At 31.8% G+C, this 23,621-nt stretch overlaps 3 protein-coding genes across 3 annotated transcripts in view; 1 reads left to right on the top strand and 2 right to left on the bottom strand.

The window, feature by feature from the left end:
- LOC113523090 (uncharacterized) overlaps positions 1–8,330 on the bottom strand; it is a 42,875-nt gene extending 34,545 nt beyond the window's left edge. The window contains exon 1 of the mRNA XM_026908958.3: positions 7,498–8,330. Within this exon, the coding sequence (XP_026764759.1) occupies positions 7,498–7,609 (112 nt within the window). The 5' untranslated portion in view covers positions 7,610–8,330. The remainder of the gene's footprint in view (positions 1–7,497) is intronic.
- Positions 8,331–8,571: 241 nt separating this feature from the next.
- Positions 8,572–12,290, bottom strand: LOC113522698 (NEDD8-conjugating enzyme Ubc12). The gene is made up of 4 exons (XM_026908475.3): positions 12,085–12,290; positions 11,638–11,771; positions 9,220–9,387; positions 8,572–8,778 (listed from the first exon to the last, which is right to left on the bottom strand). The coding sequence occupies exons 1-4, from the start codon at positions 12,191–12,193 to the stop codon at positions 8,638–8,640; spliced, it is 552 nt and encodes a 183-aa protein (XP_026764276.1). The 5' UTR covers positions 12,194–12,290; the 3' UTR covers positions 8,572–8,637.
- Positions 12,291–12,702: 412 nt separating this feature from the next.
- LOC113522611 (daxx-like protein) lies at positions 12,703–22,940 on the top strand. The gene is made up of 6 exons (XM_026908355.3): positions 12,703–13,005; positions 13,082–14,465; positions 15,643–15,820; positions 17,028–17,290; positions 17,565–17,748; positions 19,616–22,940. The coding sequence occupies exons 1-6, from the start codon at positions 12,940–12,942 to the stop codon at positions 21,210–21,212; spliced, it is 3,672 nt and encodes a 1,223-aa protein (XP_026764156.2). The 5' UTR covers positions 12,703–12,939; the 3' UTR covers positions 21,213–22,940.
- Positions 22,941–23,621: the final 681 nt, after the last annotated feature.

The raw sequence follows: 23,621 nt of genomic DNA, 5'->3' as shown, positions 1-23,621 counted from the left end.
TTGGATCTCTTTGTTAATTTTATGTCTTGACACGAAGGAAGATAAAAAAAATTCAATTAGTTAAATATTAATTACTAATATCTACAAGGGGACGGAAAATCCGGCCAGCACACCGATTGTACCATTTTTTTATGGATAATAATGGAATGGTAATCCCGCCTGCAGTAATGGTATAAGATGGTAGGTTACCCGTGTTAAAATATAAGTGAGAATGAAAAGGCAGGTCAGTTAGCTCATCGGAATAAATACACGTGGAATTCAGCAAAATGGTATCAAGGGGGACCACGTGGAGGTCGACCTGATATGATATATTGCTAGCAATAGGACTGGTAGTCCGTATTGCTAATAGTCCCCCTCGATTGTACTATTGTAATCAGTAGTCTTCCTTCAATAATATGAAAAGTATATCCATGAGGACCCGAGTTACGATTGTGATGAAGTTTATACTGTGCCTGAGTCTTGTGCTAGATAAAGTTTTATAATGTCTTGTTATTTACAGAAGGCGTGATAGGTAGATTGTAGTATTTGGAGTTGCTTATGCTCATCCATCCAAAATGCAATCAAAGTTGCTAGTAGTCGCTTGTTTTTTTATTGTACCAATTTTCACATCACTAAACTATTCAAAATTATAAATGATACCAAGTTAGATAGAGACAAAAAAAAATGAAATTAAAATTTTATATTAGCGGAAATAAATAAAAATTTATACAAGCCACTAATTAACCCAATCACAGAAAGTCTTTAATGATTCTGATACTACAGATTAAAAATTGATTAATTAATTGGACTTTTTAATTTGTAACTAATTTCATTTAGAATGTTCCTGTTATAATGTCCAACAACTAATGATTAAAAATATTCACTGTATATAAATATATATAGGTAGGTATATGATATTTATTTAACAATGTTTAATTCTACACACACCTACACGTAAGTATAAAAAGAATTTTATGATTTGGCAATCACGCACTACAATGAAATCCCAACGCGTCATTATCGAAGATAGCTTGACGTAATCTATATTAATTAATATAGTAAGTAATTATAAATACCTTTTATCATTTGAAATGTATGAACGTATCGTATGTCAAGTTTGATAAATAGTTACATCACATAAAGTGGAGTTAGACCAAGGGAGTGAATCCACAATCACAATTTGGTTTAATGTAAATGTGTTATGAGTTTATTAGAAATTAATATAGTCATATATTTCCAATCTAGCAGCATTCTTTTGTATTTAGTTCGACCACTACAATTTATTTAAGAGCTTGTTTCGTGCTCTTTGGTTTTCAAACTAAGTCCACCTTTGCTCCATTGATTGACTTGGCGAGGGAATTATGAAATCAACCATTTCTAATGTTACCTATACTCGTATATTAATAAATTCTTATCACCCAACTTAGGCGTAAAGGGATTATTAGATTATGATCTAACAGCATTATTATTAGCAATGTACCCTATTCAGTTCGGTACCTCCAAGCACTTTCGGAAACCATCTCTCATTAGTGACCCGCACGCGTATGCCGATAGCGCAGGCGGGGTATTTAATCTTTACCCATTAAAAACCACCCAACTTTCCATCCCTCTTTCTACTATCGTTTTTATAATATGGTTTCTCGTAAATTAACGAAGCTATATAAATGTCCTCGTAATTAGTATTTGTATCGTGGAATCATAGGAATTTCATGGGGAAAACATACTTATTTATGACGTTTAGATTGGTTTTTATAAAACGATACTGAAATGCATCAGTTGTCTTATTATTTTATTTATTTACACTTTATTGTATCAATTGAAAATAATAAATGCAGTAAATTTTAATCAGAAGTGATACAAAAGCCGGCCTTATCGCTAAGCAATTTTCCAGACTACCTATGGGTAGAGGACATTGAGAAAAGGACAAAGGGTAGGGTGGCGCACTATTATATAGATATATAGATATGATGTCTTGCTCTTATCTTTTATCAAGAATATAGAGGTTCATAGATAATAATTCCATTCATGATATTCCTGTGTGGTTAATTACAGGTCATTCCAGCTGAAACCGGTTGATGCAGCCTCTTTCTTAAATGATGGCTTTCAAGTGGTTCTAGAGCTGTTGGGGCTTTTCTTAGCATTTGTTTACCTGCATAAATAATTGACAATCTGGTCCCTTAGCCGATGGATTATTGATGTACAATTTACTAATTCACGAAAAACTTTATAGAATTTGTTTTTAATCTAAGACGATTATGATAGGTTTATCTATACTCAATCTACAGAATTAAGTACAATGATACCATTTTGCAATCAAACAAAGGTTTAAGTCATTGTTAACAAACAAGCCGCTTACTTAACGATAACAAATACATTTCCTGTAGATATGGGTATTGATTGAATGACTTCGTCCTGCTGACTGGGACATATTGATTGACCTGAGATAACAAGCAAGTAGGTGCATGTAGTACGCCAATGCTGCAATTTGATACAGCATCGTAGCTACCTGCCTGTTCTGTGAAGCTTATTTATAGTTCTAGATAGGTTGTTTAGGCTGTACTTATACTCAAAGATATCTTCATTTGGTACTCTAAATACTCAGATGTAGTGTAGGTATATAAATATAAGACCTATAAGCTATGTTTAGTATAAGCTATATACAAAGGAACTATATTATAGATAAGGTAAAAGTAACGAGATCCTTAATAAAGGCATTTCTAATCTGACAAATTTGAATGAGAAATAGATCATCGCCATCATAGGACAATTCGGTTTGGCCGGGCGTCATGTTCGACTCGCGTGGGTGACACCATCTATTACTGTCTGTCGCCCCACTAACACAGTTTTTAGATGTATTAAATGTATGTATAGTTACTTCTCACATTACGATAAAAGATAATATGGAAAGTAAAGAGATAATTGTGTAAAGTTTTTAAATCATCCCAATGGCAGAGGTTTCTGCGAATGTTAGGGAATAGGGGACAAAACTGACACTTAATCTGCTCTTACCTCCAAAACCTTTACGCTGATCTAGGATGTTGACTCATTTTCTGATATTTATCTGTCCACTGTTATTTGTAAATACTGAGCACAAACTTGTAATAAATAAATAAATTTCTGTTCCTAAATTCTATTAAATATGTCATGAGGTACTTTCGCACTTTTTTGTGAATGGTGAACGGGTTTCAATAAATTAACTTATCCGCATAATGGGGAAACCAGCGCAAAATACGATACACATGCCATTATATCATTTGCTTAGCTACGCAAGTGGAATAATTAAAATGTTATGAATAATTGCAGTGGGATAGGCATTTCAAATACTTTATACCAATAGTAACTGCTTACATAGTTGGTCAATAAGTCAATGTATATAATTAGCGGGGTGAACTTATAAGGAAATAAGAAAAACTAGTACCTAAATAGTCTCACAGTTATATGTATAAATAATAGTGCAGGTCAGTGATGTGATAATATGCGGATAATACTAAAACGTGAGACGCCGTAATATGTAACTGTCCAATTATCAGGTTGACTGTCTATGTTGAAACGACTTCCAAACAAAGAAGCTCTCAATTCGCCTTTCTTTTTTTTTTTGTGCATACCTGCACAAAAAAGTGAGCGATCTCTTTGCCAATGCTACACCGATTATAAAAATGCCTTTTGATCTTGAAAGGATTTATGACCCTGAAGTTCAGCTTTGCTAGATTAGGTATTTATAAATTATGATTAAAACTTTTTCGAACCGAAATAGGTTTGAAAAATTTTGGGCAAATGTTTGGAGAAAAGTGAGACGGGCTTGGGAGAAATTTATGTAATTATTTTTATGGATACCTACTCTGTTTATTATTATCATTTCAGCCATTCATTGTTGAATGGTTGAATACAGTCGTTAGTTTTATATAAAATGGGTGACAAGACTCTGTGGGTTACATATTTGCGTATAATATAGTCATAAATCAATAACATTAGTGACTATCGACAATATACCTATTAATTTATCCTTTTCAGAGTCATTTTACATTTACAATAGATTATTTTACTGATCAGTGATTCTATATTAGATGCGTGCCTCCGCCGATTAACAGAGCACTCTTACTTTGAGTTGGAAAGTATTAGTACGTATCACAAGATATTAAGAGGTACATGACGATAATGACCTTTTTCCCTTTCCCGGGGCTCCATTCTTCCTAGTTTTTATTTTTGTATTCCCTTCCCGCGCAGTATCTTTTTTTAAATTATGTTTTGTTTTATTTAGGCAAAGTATTTTTTGTCCTTTTAAGTAAAACATATCAATTGTAGTTTGATGAACCGTTTAGGCGTGTTTAAGATAAAATATAGTATATTTATACAACTGTCAGCAACATGCTCATTTATTTCGCTAGAATAACAAGTTTGACGTATATTGTCGTAAATACACTATGTAAATATCTGGTTTGTAGTGTGACTACACTCATTCATAGCTTTTGAGTTTTTGTTTGTGATAGAAAAGGACAAGCTGAGCTATAGATCTGATGGAAAGTGGTCGTTGTGGCCTATAGAGGTAAAGGTATATAATCGGTAATAAGACATAACAGTCAGATAATATAGTTAAATAAAAATCCATGGAACTTGATTTAGTACCGCAGAAGTGTGTTCTAACTTACAAAAATGAATGTAGAGTCGTTATTTAGAAGTCTTAAACTCAACAGAATGGTAACACTTGAGAAATACCTCTATTAGATGAGGACTTATAGCCGTAAGCATATTTTATTTATTATATATATTAAGTATTTATTAGTCACGATTTTGCGTACAAAAACGAATGTCCGATAAACCACGCGACAGATAAGTTTGTATAAGTAGGTATTATATTTATATTGCATGCGACAAATACTGAGTATTTGTAATGTTTAGAGTAAATAAGTAATATAAAACATTAATTTAAATTAGTACTTGCAGACTGATAGGGTATCAATTGTACATTTTGGATTGATTAATAGCCAGACTAATATTCCTACCTACTCTACCTTTCCTACCTACACCAACACATTACTAAAAAGATATAATACTTAGATTTACATTTCCACTCTATTAGTCCAATTTTTAAGTTAACAGTATAATGTAGCTGGTAGCTACTTACAATGGTCGAGTAAAAAAAGTACATTTGAAACTTTCACTGTACCATAATACTTCAGTTATTTATACAAATATTACATACATATAAAAGGAAGGCTTGCTTGTGCGTTTGTAACGATTAAATTACTTAAATTGTAATGATAAACTCAACAGACTTTAAAATGATTTTGATCAAAAGAAATCTACATAATTAGCGAGTAAATCGAAAATTCTATCTTTCCGTGCAAAGCCGAGTCAAATCGTTAGTAAATTATAATCATGTTGACATTAGCAATTGATTAAAAGACTTTATTTAATTTTTTTTTTGGTTTACTGGATTACTCGTACTTGTAATTCTTACACGAGATATGAATTTGATTGGTTAAATTAGAAAACCCGGGAACTACAAAGGGTCAACCGGTCACTGATCCCGTGTTGCAAGATTTTTTTATTTTTCTTGCTCCACACCAACTGTAGGGCTGCCTTCTCTAAAAAAATCTAATAAGTAGTTATAATAATTTGTTATATAACTTCTTATTTATCTATATGTTATGAATAAATTAGTAAAAACATTAGAATTATTTCCATTTGTATTACCTATACATATAACAATTGTCGTGTTGTGCCACCGATATTATATTTTTAAACATTACGCTGTTGCTGTCTTTATTTTCAACTGGCTTTATAAGGAAGGAAGTTCTCAATTCGGTTAAATTTTTTTATGCTTGTTACTTTATAACTCTGTCAGTTGCAGGCAAACCTATTTGGAATTTTTTTTCTTTTTTTTCTGAAAGGACATACTTACAGATTGGTCGCATAGAAATTTCATATATATATAGTTTTACCATACTTGAATTTGGTATTTTTGTGGTACACAATCTTAAGTCATCATAATATATACTAAAATCCGACGTATATATGCGCTTTTTAGAAGACAGCCCTATAGTAATATTGTTATGTGTATGGAACCATTATTTCCGTCATGGGCCCATGCAATAACAGCGGATGCGCCAAATTGCTGCAGTTATTAAATACCTAAGTAATTTAAATGTTTAACGTGTTTTTTAGCCATAACTTTTTATTCTGTAGAGGAAGAATTACTATTAATTTACCTACTTCTGGTTAGTTAGATGTTCGTTAGATTAATGACAAGGCATGTTTTTTATTAAGATTGACAAAAATTAGAATCCTCATAGTAACCTCTAATTAATAGTAAGCAAACTAATATGTTAAATATTATGTCTGTGTGTTTGCTTGACGTATAGAATATACGGCTCGCCTGATGGTTTACGGTTTTCGTAGTCTATAGATACCTGCATTAGGTATAGGTACTTACTTATTATATTAGGCTATATTATATTAGGTTACTTACTTGACCGTTGTCAATCTGGACTTGTCATTCTCAACAGTAAGAAAACGCTAGAAAGCAGCATTATTGCTAGATTTTGACTAGATACATCTTCTCATTTGCAGTTACAGTTATCAAACAAGAAATCTTATAATCCTGTATTTTTCTCTATTTGTTCTAAGGCTTGATTTGAACGAAATTTGGCCAGTAATAAAAAAAAAGAATGGATATCTCAGGGTATGTGATGTCATTAGGTAAGTACGCAGTCGTGAGTAAACAGATACTCTTGATGATGACATTTAGAATAAATTTAATCTATTTGTCATCCTATTCTCATTTCAGATTCTTTACATGATCGTCAATTCCTGATTTTTGTATGATTATATAGTTAGGTAGATTAAGGTCTGTTTACTAACCATTTTCAGCTTTTTATCTAGATTTATTAATGGTAAACACAACTCTAGACGTTTACATTTAACTTAGCTACTCATGCATTGGACTACAAACCTTAATACGAGATATTGGTACCATTACTCATCGTTTCAGTGAACTCGGTCTTTGTTTATATTTAGTACGTAGCCATTACTTTCACCGCGCATTCACTCATTGTTTGACTAGTATTGATTGGTTAAGTTTTATGTTACAAAGAGATCGGGGTGAGTGAATCCCGATCTGTTTGAATCACATGAGCGGTCTTTGAACTTCTCACTTGAGTGCAAGATGGATGCGGGGATCGTGTTTAATAACAAACAAAGCATCTATACACAGCTGCTGTCAGTCGTCAGGTAAGCTTAGTATAATAGGGACCGATTCAGGTAAAATTTACTTTTGTAACTATAGATATGAACAATTTGTAATGTTTTTACTAAAGTAACGGCTACAACTTTTATTGTATGTAAGGCAGTTGATCTTTTAGTTTAGAAATAATAATAGCAGAAATAACGCATACCTACTCGTAAATTCTTGTGGATAACAGAAATCTGATTATTTTTTTATGTTAAGATAATATTATTGGCATTAAGATCAATTAACGTGCATATGAGCACAAATGGGTAACAAGGCGGACTGCTCACCTATATGCGCAAGGTCGATGATGGGGATCTCGCAGCGCGAGAGCAGCGTCTCCTCCTGTTGCGCAGCCATTGTTGTTGTCAACTGGTTGTGCTCCGACTCTGATACGCTCATTCGGCTACCACGATTTCTTATCACTGACTCCCACAGTAATTAGCAATTAGCGATCGCGACGCCGAAAGATAAGTATAGGATAGGGAAACGAGAGATAAGCACTTAACAACACTGTACGGTACAACCTAAACGTTAAAGTTTATTGAAGTTATGAATGGTCTTTTGATTACCCCTGGTATAAAAGCGTTCAGAACTCATTTGCATAACCTTGTAGTTCCTGCTCGAGGCGTTCAGCGATCTGACGTAGCAGCAATAAGCTATACTGACTTGACACATTAAAAATTGGTATCCGTTGCTCTCACAGTTAAGTATGTGGAAACGTTGCTCCCGCGTGTGCGACCCGACGGCGTCACGCGCCCCCCGTCCCTCACAGCTGTAGAGTTTCGAATGTCTCTCACGAATAAACTGGCTCACCGTGCGCGATGAGCGTTACCCTGGCGTCCGAAGTCGGCTCTCACTTGTATATCATCGCGCAGACTTTCGCAACCGAGTGGCGTGTCGAAATAGCGCTGTCTGCTATGAGCACGTTACGTGAAAGCGTAAGTACTATCGACGAATGCGCGAACCGTTCGGCGACCGAAGTAACACTAGCGCTCAGGCAGCTAACCGACTGTGCGAGACTGAACGCGCGGGGGCTCATTCGCTGCTCACTTCGCGCTTGTCTTCCCTTGTTGCGTGATGTGATGGTGCTGTATAACCTTCGCACGCCATTCACTTGAATAGACACACACACGGATATACGGTCACCTCGAACAACAGAGGCAGACATGACGATCCACTTGTGTGATTTACAATATTTCAACATTCAGAAACTTTACATAAGTGTATTTGTGGTAGCGCCACCTATACTTATCAAGCTATATTATATAGATACTATTTAGTATAAGCGCCCTCTATCTTTAGAATTATCTGCTTTTACTATAAAAAATAAATGATAGAATAAATTAATCAAAGTTCTTAAAGAATAAAGTGAGATTGTTTTATTTATATAGGGTTGGTAGCATTATTTTACAGTATTGTTTCATGGTTCACTTGAGGCACCGTTCGAAGTATGAGGCGCCGACGTATCCACCGCGCATAGCTCGCTGCACGTGCTGTTCAAATAGCCGTCGGTTGCTTTGGAGTTCGTCTGCCGCTTCTTTGTTTAGTGGATCTTCTGGATTTGGTTCCTGCAATTAATGATGTAGAATTTTTTTTTTTAGATTTTATATTGATCTGAAAAAAATTAATGGAGTTATGATATTTTCAATATGACGTCCTGAGCACTTTTACTCTAAATATAGATTAACAAATGCTTTGACTTGTCTTATATTGTATTGTGCTATTTTCTGATCCGTAAATGATTTACGATCAGTGTTCTCTAAAAAAGTAAGATCCATGACACGACAATTTGTGTAGCAGTGTAAATGAAGTAGGGTTAAGTGTGCTACTATTCTTAGGAACAATTGTCATTTTTAAGGCTTACAGATATGAAAATATTAAAATTAGAAGAAGTGAAAATTTTGGTTAGATAAAAGTGAAAGGAAAAGTGGAATGAAGTTTGAATCTTTACAGAATAGCTGCTGGTGATATGTGTAGATGGATATTAATATTTTAGGTTTATTACTTACCAAAAACAAATATTGTAGACCATACACTATAGAATTTACTGTGAGCACAGGTTTCCAGTCTTCCCTGAGTATGTTGAGGCAAACATTGCCTTCCAAGTCTATATTAGGATGGTATACTGCTGTTTCACATTTGACCTTGGGAGGCTCGTGAGGATAGTTTGGACCTACCTATAAAACAGAACAAAAGCAAATTAAAAAATAACCTGAACATTCATTGCAGGAGCATCCCTTCATATACCATCCAGGCTATAAGGTATAAGGGTGAACTCTTGGCGAGCTATACTATATTTTTTTAAAGGATAATAATGGAATGGCAGGGCACTAGTGACGTATAGTGATGAATTAACCTGGAATACAGTGTGACGGTTTCCAGAGGGGTCCCCTCTGGAAACCGTCACATTGTATTCCAGCATGGAGGTTGACCTGACAGGGTATATTGCTAGCAATGGGGCTGGTAGTCCACATTACTAGTAACTCCTTCTCTCCAGTACTATGCCTTTTTATCCTACCCTATTCCATTCTTCAAACATAGCCATGCAACACCATATATACTGCTTTGTGGCAAGAACGAGTGGGTGAGACTTACTCCTATCTACCAATTACCTAGGTAGGTGGACAGGTATCCACCCACCCATGCCAGCTACTCTTGATTAAAGTATCACTCTGGTGTGTTATAGTTATTATTAAAAAATTGAAAGCCAGATTTAATATAATAACATGTTTATTGTCTTTTACTAATGACCAGTGTTTTATTAAGATAGGGTTTTATTAAAATATAAAGTAGAAGTAAACCAGTCAAACTGAAGTATTTTTTAATTTACAGAGACTTTCCTTTAAAAGATTTTTCTTATTTATAGTTTACACTGTCAGGACTCATAAAATCGTTTTAGCTAGTAACAGAATAAAATTTCATAAATTTGCAGGTTGGATCCCCATATAACATAAACCTGAACCATCTGTCGATATTGGTCTGGGTATTTTATATACACTTTGAATGTATATGCTTATGTTTTCTATGGAACTATTGATTTCCAGAGAAACTATGTATATGAGAAAATTTATATTTTATTCTTGTGGATACTGAGTCAATATAAACATTACTTCACACTAATTTCTATTAAGTGTCAATGTAAAACAGCACATATAGGACTATGAAATTTCAAATAGCAATTTATTGACTATGGTGAAATTTATTTATGACAATTAGTTTAACACCTAGACAAAAATCTATGGAAGCACCAGTTTGGTTTTAGGGAGGGACACAATACCATCAAACAAGTCCATTGTTCAGTAGACATCATAAACAGAACTCTAGAAAACAAAAAATACTGCTCTGCTATATTTCTTTATAACAGTTAGGCAACATTCACATTGAGGAGAAAAACATGTCCACCTATCCTGTTACACAATAAACAAGTACTCTAAGCAGATTATGTTAGGTACTTAGACCACAGACTTGCCTGGTAAAAGTATATATGGACTGAACACAAACAAGTAGACACCAAAATTCATAGTTTGTACTGGCTGATAGGATGATAATCCCAAATGAAATATGATTGCAAAATAACCATATACAAAACCATCATTAAACCTTATTGGACATATGGTATACTTTTTGGCTTTGGGGCTCAGCTAATAACAGTAATGTAGAAATACTGGAAAGGTTCTAAAGTAAGAGAATAAGAAATATACTTAATATACTACAATATATAAGTAATAAATTTATGTATATGGACATCAAACTAAAAAGGGTAAAATAGGAAATTGAGACATTTAGCAAAAATATTCAATTCAGATTGAATAGACATAGGAATGAATAGGCTGCTCAAATACAAAGGTCGGGAAGCATTAGTTTCTGTTAATTATAAAAATCACAACATCTAAGGACTGATAGAAAGATTTAAAGAGACTGATTGAGAGCTGATTAATGGATTGATCTCATCTAATAAGAAAATTCAAACAGCATATTGGATTATTATTCTATAAGAAACAGATTGCCAATGAACACATTAGAAAAAAGAAAAAAAATATTAATTAGTTTGTTCTGTAAAACTGTTTGCTATCAGTTTGTACACCTAATGCAAAGTGGTCTTTGTAGTCTATAGACATGAACAGTGTAATCTGTGATGTCCATTTATAGTCCTAAGGTATGGAAATACATGAGGCATGCATTGGCATTCCTTAGGACTATAAAATTACGACTTTGTACCTAGTAATTTCACTACCATATTGAACCCTTCAAACTAAAACATATAAGAGTTTGATAGAGGTACCTAAGTAGACGACTTTTGTAGAAAGTCTGGTCTGTATAGTATAGGGAAACTGCAAGAGTACCTTCTCGGAGTCTCCCTATAGTATGTGTGGATTATTACTTACAGTTCTGAAGTATGTCATTTCAACTAAAATATTATGACAAACCTTAAAACTAAATATAAATCTGCCTCCTCTATAAAAACCTTCATCCGGGCATATGATTAGTTTGAAATTAAGTAGGTCATCTGGATCTGGGAATTCTGTGCTACATGTTTTGGGCAGGTTTAATTCATTCAAATCTGAAACAACAAATACTCTGTAATAAATTGTAACAGAAGATATGCGAATGATGATAAATATCTACATATGTAAGTATTCAACAAAAACACTTTACAATTATCGAAGATAGAACTTAGAAAGCATTTTGTTTATAAGTTCAACTACCTACTTTAAATGTTTTAATTGTAAAGGTATTATAATGACAGGTAAGTAATACGGGAATGAAATGACAAGTATGATTTTATTGCTGATACAGGTATAAAGTGCAATGTGATTTATTTTAAAACTATTATCAATCATATATGCATTACTTATTATGTGTACGATACAAACCTTTTGTAATTCGCAATTGCGCTGCTGATGCTTTCTTTTGTGAACCTCCTGCTCTTGCTGAACCTTCTTCATCTTTTTTTTGTTGCTTTAATGAAAACAGTTTGATCATTTTCCTAATCTAATCGATAAATAGAAATTAGAAATGAATCCACGATTTATTTTGACAGATCAATTTTGTACTTGACATTGTTTAAGGACCTAACATGATATGACATTTGTATGACATCTCTTTTTTTCTTTGTGAGATATCTCTTTTTATATCAATTTTATATTTATAATTTATATTTTTTATATAGATACCAATAGACAATATTTTAACATATTACTCGTAAGCTTAATAAATTACAATTGTAGTAAACAGTTGTAATGGCCGAAATTGCACGATATCTATATCAATTTACATTTTTGATATGTTTTTGGCACCTTAATTAAATATAAAAAAGCTTTTAAATAATTCACTAATTGAAAAGCTATCATCTTGCTTAATACTATTTTTTGAACAGTTGCCTTTTTTGTAGTGTTTACTTGTTTATAGTTTTCGCGCAATGTCTCTATCTATGATATGATATAATTTGATCTGTGGATATCTGGATGACAGTTGAAGTGACATTTGTTTTGCTGAAAATAATTTCTTTGATCTATGGCTATTTCTGTTCTTTGCATTTGTCTTTACGCGTCCATTCCATTTTCATAGAAATTATATTTCATTTGAAGTAGAAGCAGAAAGTTTTGTAATTATACTTATTTTATAAAACAGTTCTATTAGTTGAATTAGTGCTAATAATGACTTTATAGTTCAAAGTGATCGTAGTATTTGAATTAAGTGGAAGGAGAAGATCGAAGAGATCGGACAAAATGGCTAGTGAGGATGTAATAGAATTAGGGTCTTCTGACGACGAAGCTGAACCGGCTCCAAAGAAAGTGAGTTTATCAACGGATATTAAGGGGAGGGTAATTATTGTTTATATGATTTTCATTGTTAATTTTTCTGTTTTAGATAAAACCTAGGCCAAACGCAATGGTACACATACCTACAAAACTACACGGAGTAACCATAAAACCGGCGACGTCTGCACCGTTTGCTATTAAAAAGAACCCTAAAGAACTTGTAACAATGACTAAAATTCAAAAAAGTAATACAGTATGTAACCCATTTTCGAAGGCAGTGAAAATAAATGGTATACCACAACAAAAGATTCCAATTAAACAAAATATCAAAATGTTACAAAGACCTGTACATTTACCACCTAAAGCAGCTGTCAATCCTGTAAACATATTTAAGAAATTAAATACTCAAGTTGTTGTAAATAAAATTCCTACTTCTGGAGCTATGTTAAAAAATCCTATTAGGATACATAGTCCTCAGTCAATAAATAGTTTGCCACCTGGTATCACAGTAAAAAGAACATCAGGCCCTGTTAAGCGTCCAGGATTTTCTCAGACAATGAGTGTTGCTAGAAAGAAGATTAAACTAAATCATAATATAAAAAACCCTAAAGAAGTATTAACTGTAGAACTTGATGATGATGATTCATCTGCAGCTTCTGCTGCTAGTCCTCAGTGGTACTTGAGGCCTGAGGATTCAATTGCACCATCTGTAGAAAAAGAGAATAACAAAGAACCAGAGCCTAAGAATTTAATAGAAATAACTATTGAGGATAGTCCTGTAAAACCTACTTCCATAAAACAAACATCGGTAGTCGGGGCTCAGTTTGAAGTCACTATTGAAGATAGTCCTGTTAAGATTACAGAGGAATCAAAACATCTTGCTGACAATGGTAGCGAAGAAGAAATGTCTACTCCAAACAAGGTACCCCATAGTAAGAAGAAATTGGAATATCCAAAAGAATCTAATGAAAATAAAGTAATAGAAATAGAAATTGAACCTGTAACAGTAATGGCTGAGGAAACCAATCTCACAGCTAAGAATAAAAATAATGTTGCACTTTATGATGTTGTGGAAATAGAGGAATCTCCTATTAAAGAAATACAACAACAGACAAGCACACCAAAAAAAGATCATGTGAAACTGCAAGTGCAGTTTTCTGCATCAAGATCAAGTTTGTTGCAAGATCAAACTGCAAAGGAAAGTGATGGTTTTCATCCTGTGTACCAAAGATTTATTGATTTGTGTTTTGAATTAGAAAACTCTGAAGACATGAAAAAGATTATAGACAAAAAAGTAAAAACATATTATAAACAAGTTCCAAAGGAATACACTGAGTCAGAGGAGTTTATTGATATGGTATCAAGTAAAATACTCGCTATGAAGGCTGGACCTGAGAAAATGTATTTGTATATAAAAGATATAGTTGATGAACTCAATATGCAAAGGAAAATGGCAAAGTCACAGGTGTCCAACAATGAAAACAAAGCACCAGGTAAGATAAATTGATTTTATTCTTACTTTCAAAACCTTATACATTTTAATTTTTCATAATTAGTATCAATATGAGTATAATGTGTAATTAATTTATTTTTAATATTTAAATAAAATTAAAAATTTTTTTTTGTTGCCATTTTGATAATAGTAATGTTTCGTTAATCTTTTCAATGATAAGTAATGTTTGAATATTATTTAATAATTTGCAATTAAGTAAATAAATAAGCGTGGACAGTATTAATTACACAAAAACATTTAGTATTACATTAAGTAAAGCTTGTCTATATTTTATAACTGATAAATATACACATATAAGTTTTTATATATGTATAATACTATATCCCAAAATATTGGCTGTGCAAATCTTATATATTGTATTTTTATAAATATTACTTGGATCCAAAGATTTCTGCTGTGCTTGTTTTTTTTTTTATAATATGTAGTATTTAGGTTTGTGCTATAAAATGTGGATTAATTCTATGTGCTCTTCCCTAAACTGTGAGTTTAGCCTATGTAAATGTTTTAGCTTTTTTGAATTAATTTGGATATAGGTGTGGATAATCTCTAAAACTACTGTATGATTCTAAATTTTCATTAGTACAGAAAGCTATTTGTAAAATATACCATGTATAATGTAGTTACACCACAGAGTTAAAAATATAAACTGACTTGGATTTTGTTGGCATTGACAGATTTGAATTTGACTTAAAATTTGTATATACAATAATGTATAATATCATTTAATTGTTAAACATTTAGTTTTTTAATTTTTTAGACTACAATTTGATCCATTTTGTTAGTAACAATTTATTTACAAACTATGTTAGTAAAAAAAGAAAACTAATTAAAGTGAATTAACTAAAGCAATTCACTCAGATGTGACCCAGTCGACCAGATCAGCATCCGAATGAAATGCCTAATTATAGGCGAGTTGTAAATTATATATTTTTATATAGAGAAAAAAGTAATATTTAATATATATTTATATATTATTATGTTTTTATATCAATATGTATATATTTTTTATTATTTATATATATTTTAATTAAGGGTTATTAAAGTAAAATATATTTATTATATCCAAAAGACAGGGTCAATAGAGAAAATTGTTTGTCAGTGGCCTCTAACATAAAATTAGCTTAAATATTTTAGAAATAAAACTTTATTTCTTATAGAGACTGCATCAGATAATTTCCTATATGGTGAAAATAGTGAATTTGATTCGAAACGGCAAAGACAAATTCGTAAATTGGAGAAGACACTCAAGAAATTACATAGAGCCATACAGAAACTAGAGGAGCAAGAAGTTGACTTTGATGATGACGAGGATTCTGTATATTTACTAACTGAAAGGTATTAATTGCATTATTAATTTTTAATTTGATTCTCCTATGATCAAATGGGGCAACTGGCAGAGAACAGAAGTTGTCCTCTCAGAGGATAATCATATATCTATCTTACTAGTATTCCTTGGTCATCCATTCTTAATTCATGCTCCCTCCTCAATAATTGTGTTGCACCTCAATTAACACAGTACACCTATCATAAAAGGCACCCTGTTATGTCATTTAGTAAACTAATCGGCGAGAAATCTTTACATATTAGTAAGTATAAATGTTAGTTTGTTAGATACCTTATAGTTATCAACTAATCATTATGAAATTTAAAATATATACATATATATAGGATACTTTTATCCAAGTTAGCAAATATATTTGATTCATGCAGACGAAATTGTGGGTAAAAGCTAGTTGTATAAAATATTACATTCTTCTTTTACCAATGTCTGTAAAATTGTTATTCATTTCTAGCTAGTGAAGAAAAGATGCTAGGTGAATAACATGTTATTTGGTTTCATTATATCTTACTAATACATATAATAAAATTGTGATTAAATAATGTCAAAAAAAATTTTTTTTTCTTAAATATCTTATAATAAGGTCAATAGAAGACAAAAAATCAATTTTTGGAATTTTATCTGTATGTTTGTTCTGGCATAACACAAATACTACTGCATCAAATTAAAATAAATGTACAATTAGAATATTTTCTGTAAAACTATATGTTAGTTTGGAGATATTGGTGGTTAACCATTAACATTTCATTTCTAAATACTTATAATATTTCATGAAATGATATATTATTCATTTACGTTAATATTAATAATGATGAAGTAGGTCTGTATGTTATGTGTATATACCTGAATTTCTGTACTGATTTGAAGAAATAAACAGAGATAACCCAGTCCATATACCATGTTTTATGTTGATGGTTGAGTTATATTTTTTTTAATTTATGTTAATAAACTAGCGGCCATTATTTAATCATTATAATAGTGAGCGTTCAGGAGCAGTTAATTTTGTGGTAGCACAGATTCATGTAGAGCTGAAAAATCCGTCTACGATTCATAATAATTAAATTAATTCTTTTCTAAACTTTATATGGGAACTTTTATATAATTTTTCTTATGGACTCTTTCAAAAACTAGATTAGGTTAGGAATCGAATAAAAAGTCACATGTTGAGGTTGTGTTTCATGTTCGTTATTTTTTTTATTACAGATATAAAGAGCGAATGGTCAGGGTTCATGCAAAATTTTGTCAGTTGACAAACACTAAGATGCCATCAGAACCGCGAGTACAGATAGATGCACGACCCGGTCAACCCCCAGGCCCTGCTAAGCGTTTAGAGAAATGGATTAATAAGAAAGTACCAATAGGCATGCCATTGCCTTTTCCAGATTTCCATGATGTTTTACGTTGTGTTAGAGAGGCCAATGAGAGTGACAAGCTTGGATGGAATGAAGCTGATATTATGGAAGAAGGTGAGAACTAAGCTTTTGAGGCAGGACTAGTGAATTAAAACAAGGGAATGAAAATGCGTATTACCTTTGATTTAATTATTTTAATTTGATTGAATATATTCACGAATGTAATCATAGTTGAGATAATTAGAGATATTATTTTAATTTTTACCATTATGATCAATTTTAATACCACAAATTAAATTCGCATAATAAGATAACTGAATTATCATTTAGTCATTTTTAAATATTTTCTTTAAAACCAGCATTATTCATAATCATTATAATATTTTAGCTCGTGATTTATTTACAAGATGTGGTAAAAAGCTGCAAAGGCGTAGACAAGAAAATGAGTGGAGATTAGCTGCTTCAAGAATTTCGTCAGATATGGATCCAGCTGAAAATAATGATGAATTGAAGCTTAAGTTAGAAAATAATCGTCAATTAGCTACTAAGAAAGAAGCTGAAGTTTTCAATAAGTAAGTTTCATGAAACATTATACAAAGTCTACAAGTATTGGTTCCAAGTTATGAAGGTATTGTAAAGTTATTTGTAAAACTTATTTCATTTCATTGCTCTGTGTATTGTGATGATATTTTAATTGTAATTACAATTTTTATATTATTATATTATACAAACTATTTTTATATTATTAAATTATACATTAATTTATAAGATACCAAATCAAATAATTTTATTATTAATTTTTTGGTCATCAGGTGTGCAGTGTGAAATACTGTCGTACCAATAAGATTACTTATTGTCATTAATCTTATTTCAGTCTTAAATTTTTCCTTACATTTACTTAAAATAGCAAAAAATTAATTAACCAGACGCACTACATCGCCATGACAAGTTGAGCGTCGCTCGGAATGCGTTATTATATTGCACACTAAGTGTGTTATAAACTCTGTATAATTAATACCATAATTGGCTGGTGTAGAAAGCACGACAATAGGATTTAAACAATGTCAATTTGACTAGCTTCGAACCGTGGGTAAATCGTCTAGCCAGTATATTGCTTCTACATACAATTACGCCTTTGTCTCTCCAGATCAGTATCATCTCTCACATCTTCTGTTAACATATGTCTGAGATATTTAAATTTACTATTTTTAAAGTCTTCCTACATAAATTTCGGCAAGATTTTAGGTCCTTTGCGATGTTTAAAAATAATAATTTTCGTATTATTGTCATTACATGTGTGTCATTATTATATTTTCGCATATTGTTCACATATTTCTATTAGTTTTCTAAGACCATTGGCTGACGGACTCAGGAAGACCATGTCGTCCGCGTAATTGATATTATTTAGATTTTCACTACCGATATGACAGCCAACTCTGGTCCTCTTGAGTCGGCCAATCAAATCATTAACATATAAATTACACAGAACAGGTGAGGTCACCTTACCTTGTCTTACTCCACATGTAAGTTTGTGGCGCTCCGACAAAATGTTACCGCATCTAACTTGATTTAACTGGTTTTCGTACCAGAATTCCAGAATATTTGTAATATTATATAGAACCCTTGTCTCACGCAATTTATTCCAAAGCAAATTATAACTAACTGTATCAAAAGCGCGGCTGAAGTCCAAAAAACAGGCATTAACAGAAGTTTTTCTGGATATGGATTGTTTTACAGTATTTTTTAATGAAAAAATAGTAAATCCGTAGGTAATCCCTTATGAAAGTCAAATTGTGCATTATTCAGTGGTAGGAATTTTTCGGAAAGGTATTTGTTAGTTACGCATTCAAATAGTTTAAAAATAATTGTAGCTAATGAGACAGGACGATAATTTATAATACTAGAGACATCCCCAGTTTTGTTCTTTACTATAGATATCACAATAGTCCTCATAAAATCTCTTGGCATATAGTCATGATCCATACACGCATTGAAAAATAGGGCAATTTTCTCAAAGGATTATGGGCTAGCATACAATAAGTGTGATTTGCCACACAAAGATATGAAATCTTTTACGCATTTTAGAATATCCTTCGCGGTAAAGTGGAGGGCGCTCGTGTTGTTTGACTGCCATGTATAGGAAAAGCTCGGGCCACTACTCATTATTATCCCTGCTATTTTAATGCTATTGATGATCGGATTGTAGTAAACATCGATCACTTTACAATGTCTCTTGTTTTTACAAGAGGAACCACTGCATGAAATAGCTGACCATTCATAGGAGTTAATATATTAATCACATTTTTTATTTGATCAGGACTATGATTTACCCAGATAACTTTATTAATTATATGTATATGTTTAATGATACTATAATTATAATTAATTTGAATATTTTAATAATAAAAAAAAATTATATTCAAATCATATAATTTTCAGGTATGCTGACAAGCAAAATCAGTTGAAATTAGAACCAGAAGAGATTGGTGACAAAGAAGCAGAAGAATCGCCAATCGAAACCGAAGATGACGAAGCTGAGGCAGCTGATGAAGCTTTGTTAGAAAATAAAAATAGAAGAAAAGAGAGATTGAAAAGATTGCTACAGGAAAAATCCAAAAAGACTGGTGAAGAGAATCAAGAAAATAACACAAAACTTCCTAAAAATTCAATGGATGATAAAGAAAATTCACCAATTGAATCCCTTGGACAAGCTGAAGTTGAAAAAACAATGGAAATGGTGAGTAAAAATCAAAATAGTGTAAAAGACTCTATAATAGACGAAGAATTAAAAGATAATACTAACAAAACAAGTACTTCTTCTACTGTGCCAGATGATAATGAATCTAAAGTATCGGATAATCAAAAGTCATATAGTGACTATGAAGATGTCTTGGAATCTGACATAGATGAGCTACATCTCTTACAAAAATTGCACTCTGAAAATGAGATTTATTCTTCAAGTTCTGAATCTAGTGGTTCTGAATCTCCAATTGCTATCTCTGATACATTGGATGATAGTGATGATGAGAGAAAAGACAATAGTGATGTAATTAGTATTGAAGATTCAAGTTATTCCGATTCAGAAACTGATAGAAGTGCCCAGAGCAATATAGTAAATTCTGAAATAAGTAAAACTACAGAAAAAATTGTATCTGAAAATGTAATTTCTAATGATATAGAAATGGAGTCAATTGCTGGCATAGAGAAGAATGAAATTTCTACTAACAATAATGAATGTACTGAGTCTATAGAAGATGTTTTACTTGCATCTACAGATGATGAAGCTGATGCGAATGTAGAAGTAAATTCGGAAAAGAGTCATTGTGTTAATATGGCGGATGATCATATGTCAATCGGAGAGACAGTTATTGACGGTATAAATAAGGATAATGAAACCATTAATGGCCAGAATCATCAGACTAATATTGTCGAGAACAATGATGAATCTAAGCAAGATACAGATGAAATAAATAGTCCCAAAAAAACTGAGACAATTAATATTTCTGAAATTTCTCACGAAGAAAATAAATGTTTTATAAATCAAGAAACCATGCAGCAATTAGCCCAATCAGAAAATCGGACATTAACCAAAGACTTGAATAGCTCTTATGAAACAGTTAAAGAAATAACTCTTGAAGAGAAAGAAATCATACCAGTAAATCAAGAAAGCGTAACAGTAAAATGTAAAGAAGGTGATAAGTTAGAAAAAACAAATGAGTTAAAATCTCCCGACACATGTGACTTTAGTAATGCCAATCATATGAATAGTCATAAACAGGATATTACCAAGAAATGTTCTGAAACAAAAATGTCTAACATTATTAGTGGAGAAAATAAATCTGTTGATATGAACGTCTTAAAAGAAAATTGCAAAGAAAATCTGACTGAAAATGAAAGTGAAAAATCTAAAATTAGTAATGAGATAGTTGAAATTTTGCCTAGTAATCTAGAAGAACAACAGGAAAATTTGTCTGATTTAAATAATGTAGATGCCAGAATACCTGTTGAAGTTGACAACCATAGTGAAATGTTATAGGAGATCTAGAAGGGGTTTTTGTTATATGCGGTATTTGTATCTAAATGGGCAGTTACAATAGTACTTGATATCAACAATACAGTTAATAGATTTATCATACACATTTAAGGATGTCAATTTGTGCTGCTTAAATTTCCTTGACTTCTTTATTTAATAATTCGTTATTAATTGTGAACAAGAAAGACCGGATATTTTTATTTAAAAGACTGCTAATGATAATGGCTTTAGAGTGGTGATGTTTAAAATTATCTTAGTAGCATAAAACAAATAATATTTATTTTAATTTATTATGACAAAGTTGCAGGAGAATTAATACACATTAAGCTTTGAAAAGTTTTAAGTTCCGAATTTTGCTACATGTTAGAATCTGGAAATGTGCTGATATTCGCAATATAATGAAAGAGGCCTATAAGCTAAAAGATTTAGTAAAATGAAACCGCTATAGGCTGGACACAATTTGTAGAAGAATTGTTGTAAAAGAATGATTCTCAAGTGGCGATCTCACGCGTAGACACAGCCCTGCACTAAATGAAGTAATTACTTCAAATACGTTTATTATAACTAGATGGATGCACAAAGTCGATGGTGGCTTAACACACAATTATTGTCGCAGGCAAAGGGGCTGTATCTAAAGTACCATTTCCATAAACAAATTCTCTAAACTTTATATTTTAATTAATAATTTTGCGAGGTTACTGTTTTATGAGCCATCATAAACTAAAATTACACTAGATTTAACCTTAATCATTAGAAATGGTCCTTATCATAAAGATTTCGCTGTGATATCAAATTGAAATTTTAATTTTAGAGTTTTGGAGAAATGGCGGTTTAGGATCACTTCGTTTATGATATATGCTTTTATACAGCAGTGGATGTGTACTTGGATGATAATAAGGACAATAAATAGCTCTGAACAAAAATATTTTACTGAAGTGAAAATGAAACCAAATACGACCTTCTCAGGGATATTTACGAACTTATATATTTGGATACACATAATTATTTTTAATATATAGGTGCATAAATTATTACATAAGAAATACAAATAACAAAGCATGGTTACAGATTTATTATGCTAAGTTAATTTCCCGATTTCATGTAGTAAAATAAATTTTTAAATGTTTTACAAAATTACTCACAAGTATTTATTAATTTTATTTATCAAAGTTAAATGCTTTTAGCAATAAAAAAGTACTTCTTTTATTACTTATTCGGTATACGACACAAAAAACGCGAATTGGCGGTCTTAATGTATCGTGTTTAGTACTGCTTTTGTTCCATTATAATTATATTATTTATTTGTATTGAATAATGTATGAAGTCATTGATGTTATAACTTATATTATTTTCGAAAATATAAAGTTAGTAAAAGGCAAAGTCATCGTAGCATAAGCGTATATGTATATAGCCTGTTAAAATAAAATAAATTCTTTAAGAATTTGGTATGATGAAGTGTTTCGAAGCCAAAGGTAAGGCTGAGATGATATGGGACTATTGAATATACTATAAAACTATATAGAATATCTTGTATAAAAATTAGCTTTAACTGCATTCAAAATACAATGATTGTGTAACAAAATAACAATTAGATTAAACGTATATCATTTAAGTTTTAAGTTCTATTAATTATATTTTTAAATTGTCTTTCGGGTATAATTGTGTACGATTACATAAGATAAATTTATCATAATTTTTATAAAACTACGAATAATAAATACGATCAAAAATTTTGGCTTTTAATTATTATTTATATGAATTGAGTAGTTATGTGATATTTACAGTGTGTGAGAGAGAGAGAAAGAGAGAGAGAGAGAGAGATAAAGAAAGAGAGAGAGAGAGAAAGAAAGAGAGAGAGAGAGAGAGAGAGAGAGAGAGAGAGAGAGAGAGAGAGACAGAGAGAGAGAGAAAGAGAGAGAGAGAGAGAGAAAGAGAGAGTACAACAAAATTTTATAAAATTAACAAAAAAAATTAATAAATCACTGAAAGGATAGTGGTTTTTCAGTGACTTGAAAACAGAGGACATCATTTTGTAACAAGACGCTTTCTCCCACGCACAACCACTCTTTGGAATCCACTTCCAGCAGCAGTATTTCCGAACCGATACAACAACATAACCTTTAAGAAAAGAGCATATTCCTTTTTAAAAGGCCGGCAGCACACCTGCAATGCCGTTGGTGTTGTGGGTAAGTGACTACCGCCGCCCATGGTGGGCGGCGGTAGTCACTTACCATCAGGTGAGCCGCATGCTCGTTTGCTCCCTGTGTTGTAAAAAAATAACAAATGTGATGATATGATGAAGACTTTCACAATAGATATGCTGTATACACCTATGCGTTTATATCATAATGCATTAGGCATTTGCGTGAGCATGTGTTCCTGTTTGAAGGGTGGTAAGTATATGGATGATTG

The sequence above is a fragment of the Galleria mellonella genome, unplaced genomic scaffold, assembly GCF_026898425.1.
Source record: "Galleria mellonella isolate WM207_F2 unplaced genomic scaffold, CSIRO_AGI_GalMel_v1 utg38, whole genome shotgun sequence".
Classification (NCBI taxonomy): Eukaryota; Metazoa; Arthropoda; class Insecta; order Lepidoptera; family Pyralidae; genus Galleria; species Galleria mellonella.
This window is presented reverse-complemented; position numbering and strand designations above follow the sequence as displayed.

Coding starts and splice junctions, on each gene's coding strand:
- LOC113522698 (XM_026908475.3), bottom strand. CDS start 12,193: ATGATCAAACTGTTTTCATTAAAGCAACAAAAAAAAGATGAAGAAGGT. Junction 11,772..12,084: donor GCAATTGCGAATTACAAAAG/GTTTGTATCGTA, acceptor TTGTTGTTTCAG/ATTTGAATGAATTAAACCTG. Junction 9,388..11,637: donor GATTTATATTTAGTTTTAAG/GTTTGTCATAAT, acceptor TCTGTTTTATAG/GTAGGTCCAAACTATCCTCA.
- LOC113522611 (XM_026908355.3), top strand. CDS start 12,940: ATGGCTAGTGAGGATGTAATAGAATTAGGGTCTTCTGACGACGAAGCT. Junction 14,466..15,642: donor CAATGAAAACAAAGCACCAG/GTAAGATAAATT, acceptor TATTTCTTATAG/AGACTGCATCAGATAATTTC. Junction 17,291..17,564: donor AGCTGATATTATGGAAGAAG/GTGAGAACTAAG, acceptor ATAATATTTTAG/CTCGTGATTTATTTACAAGA.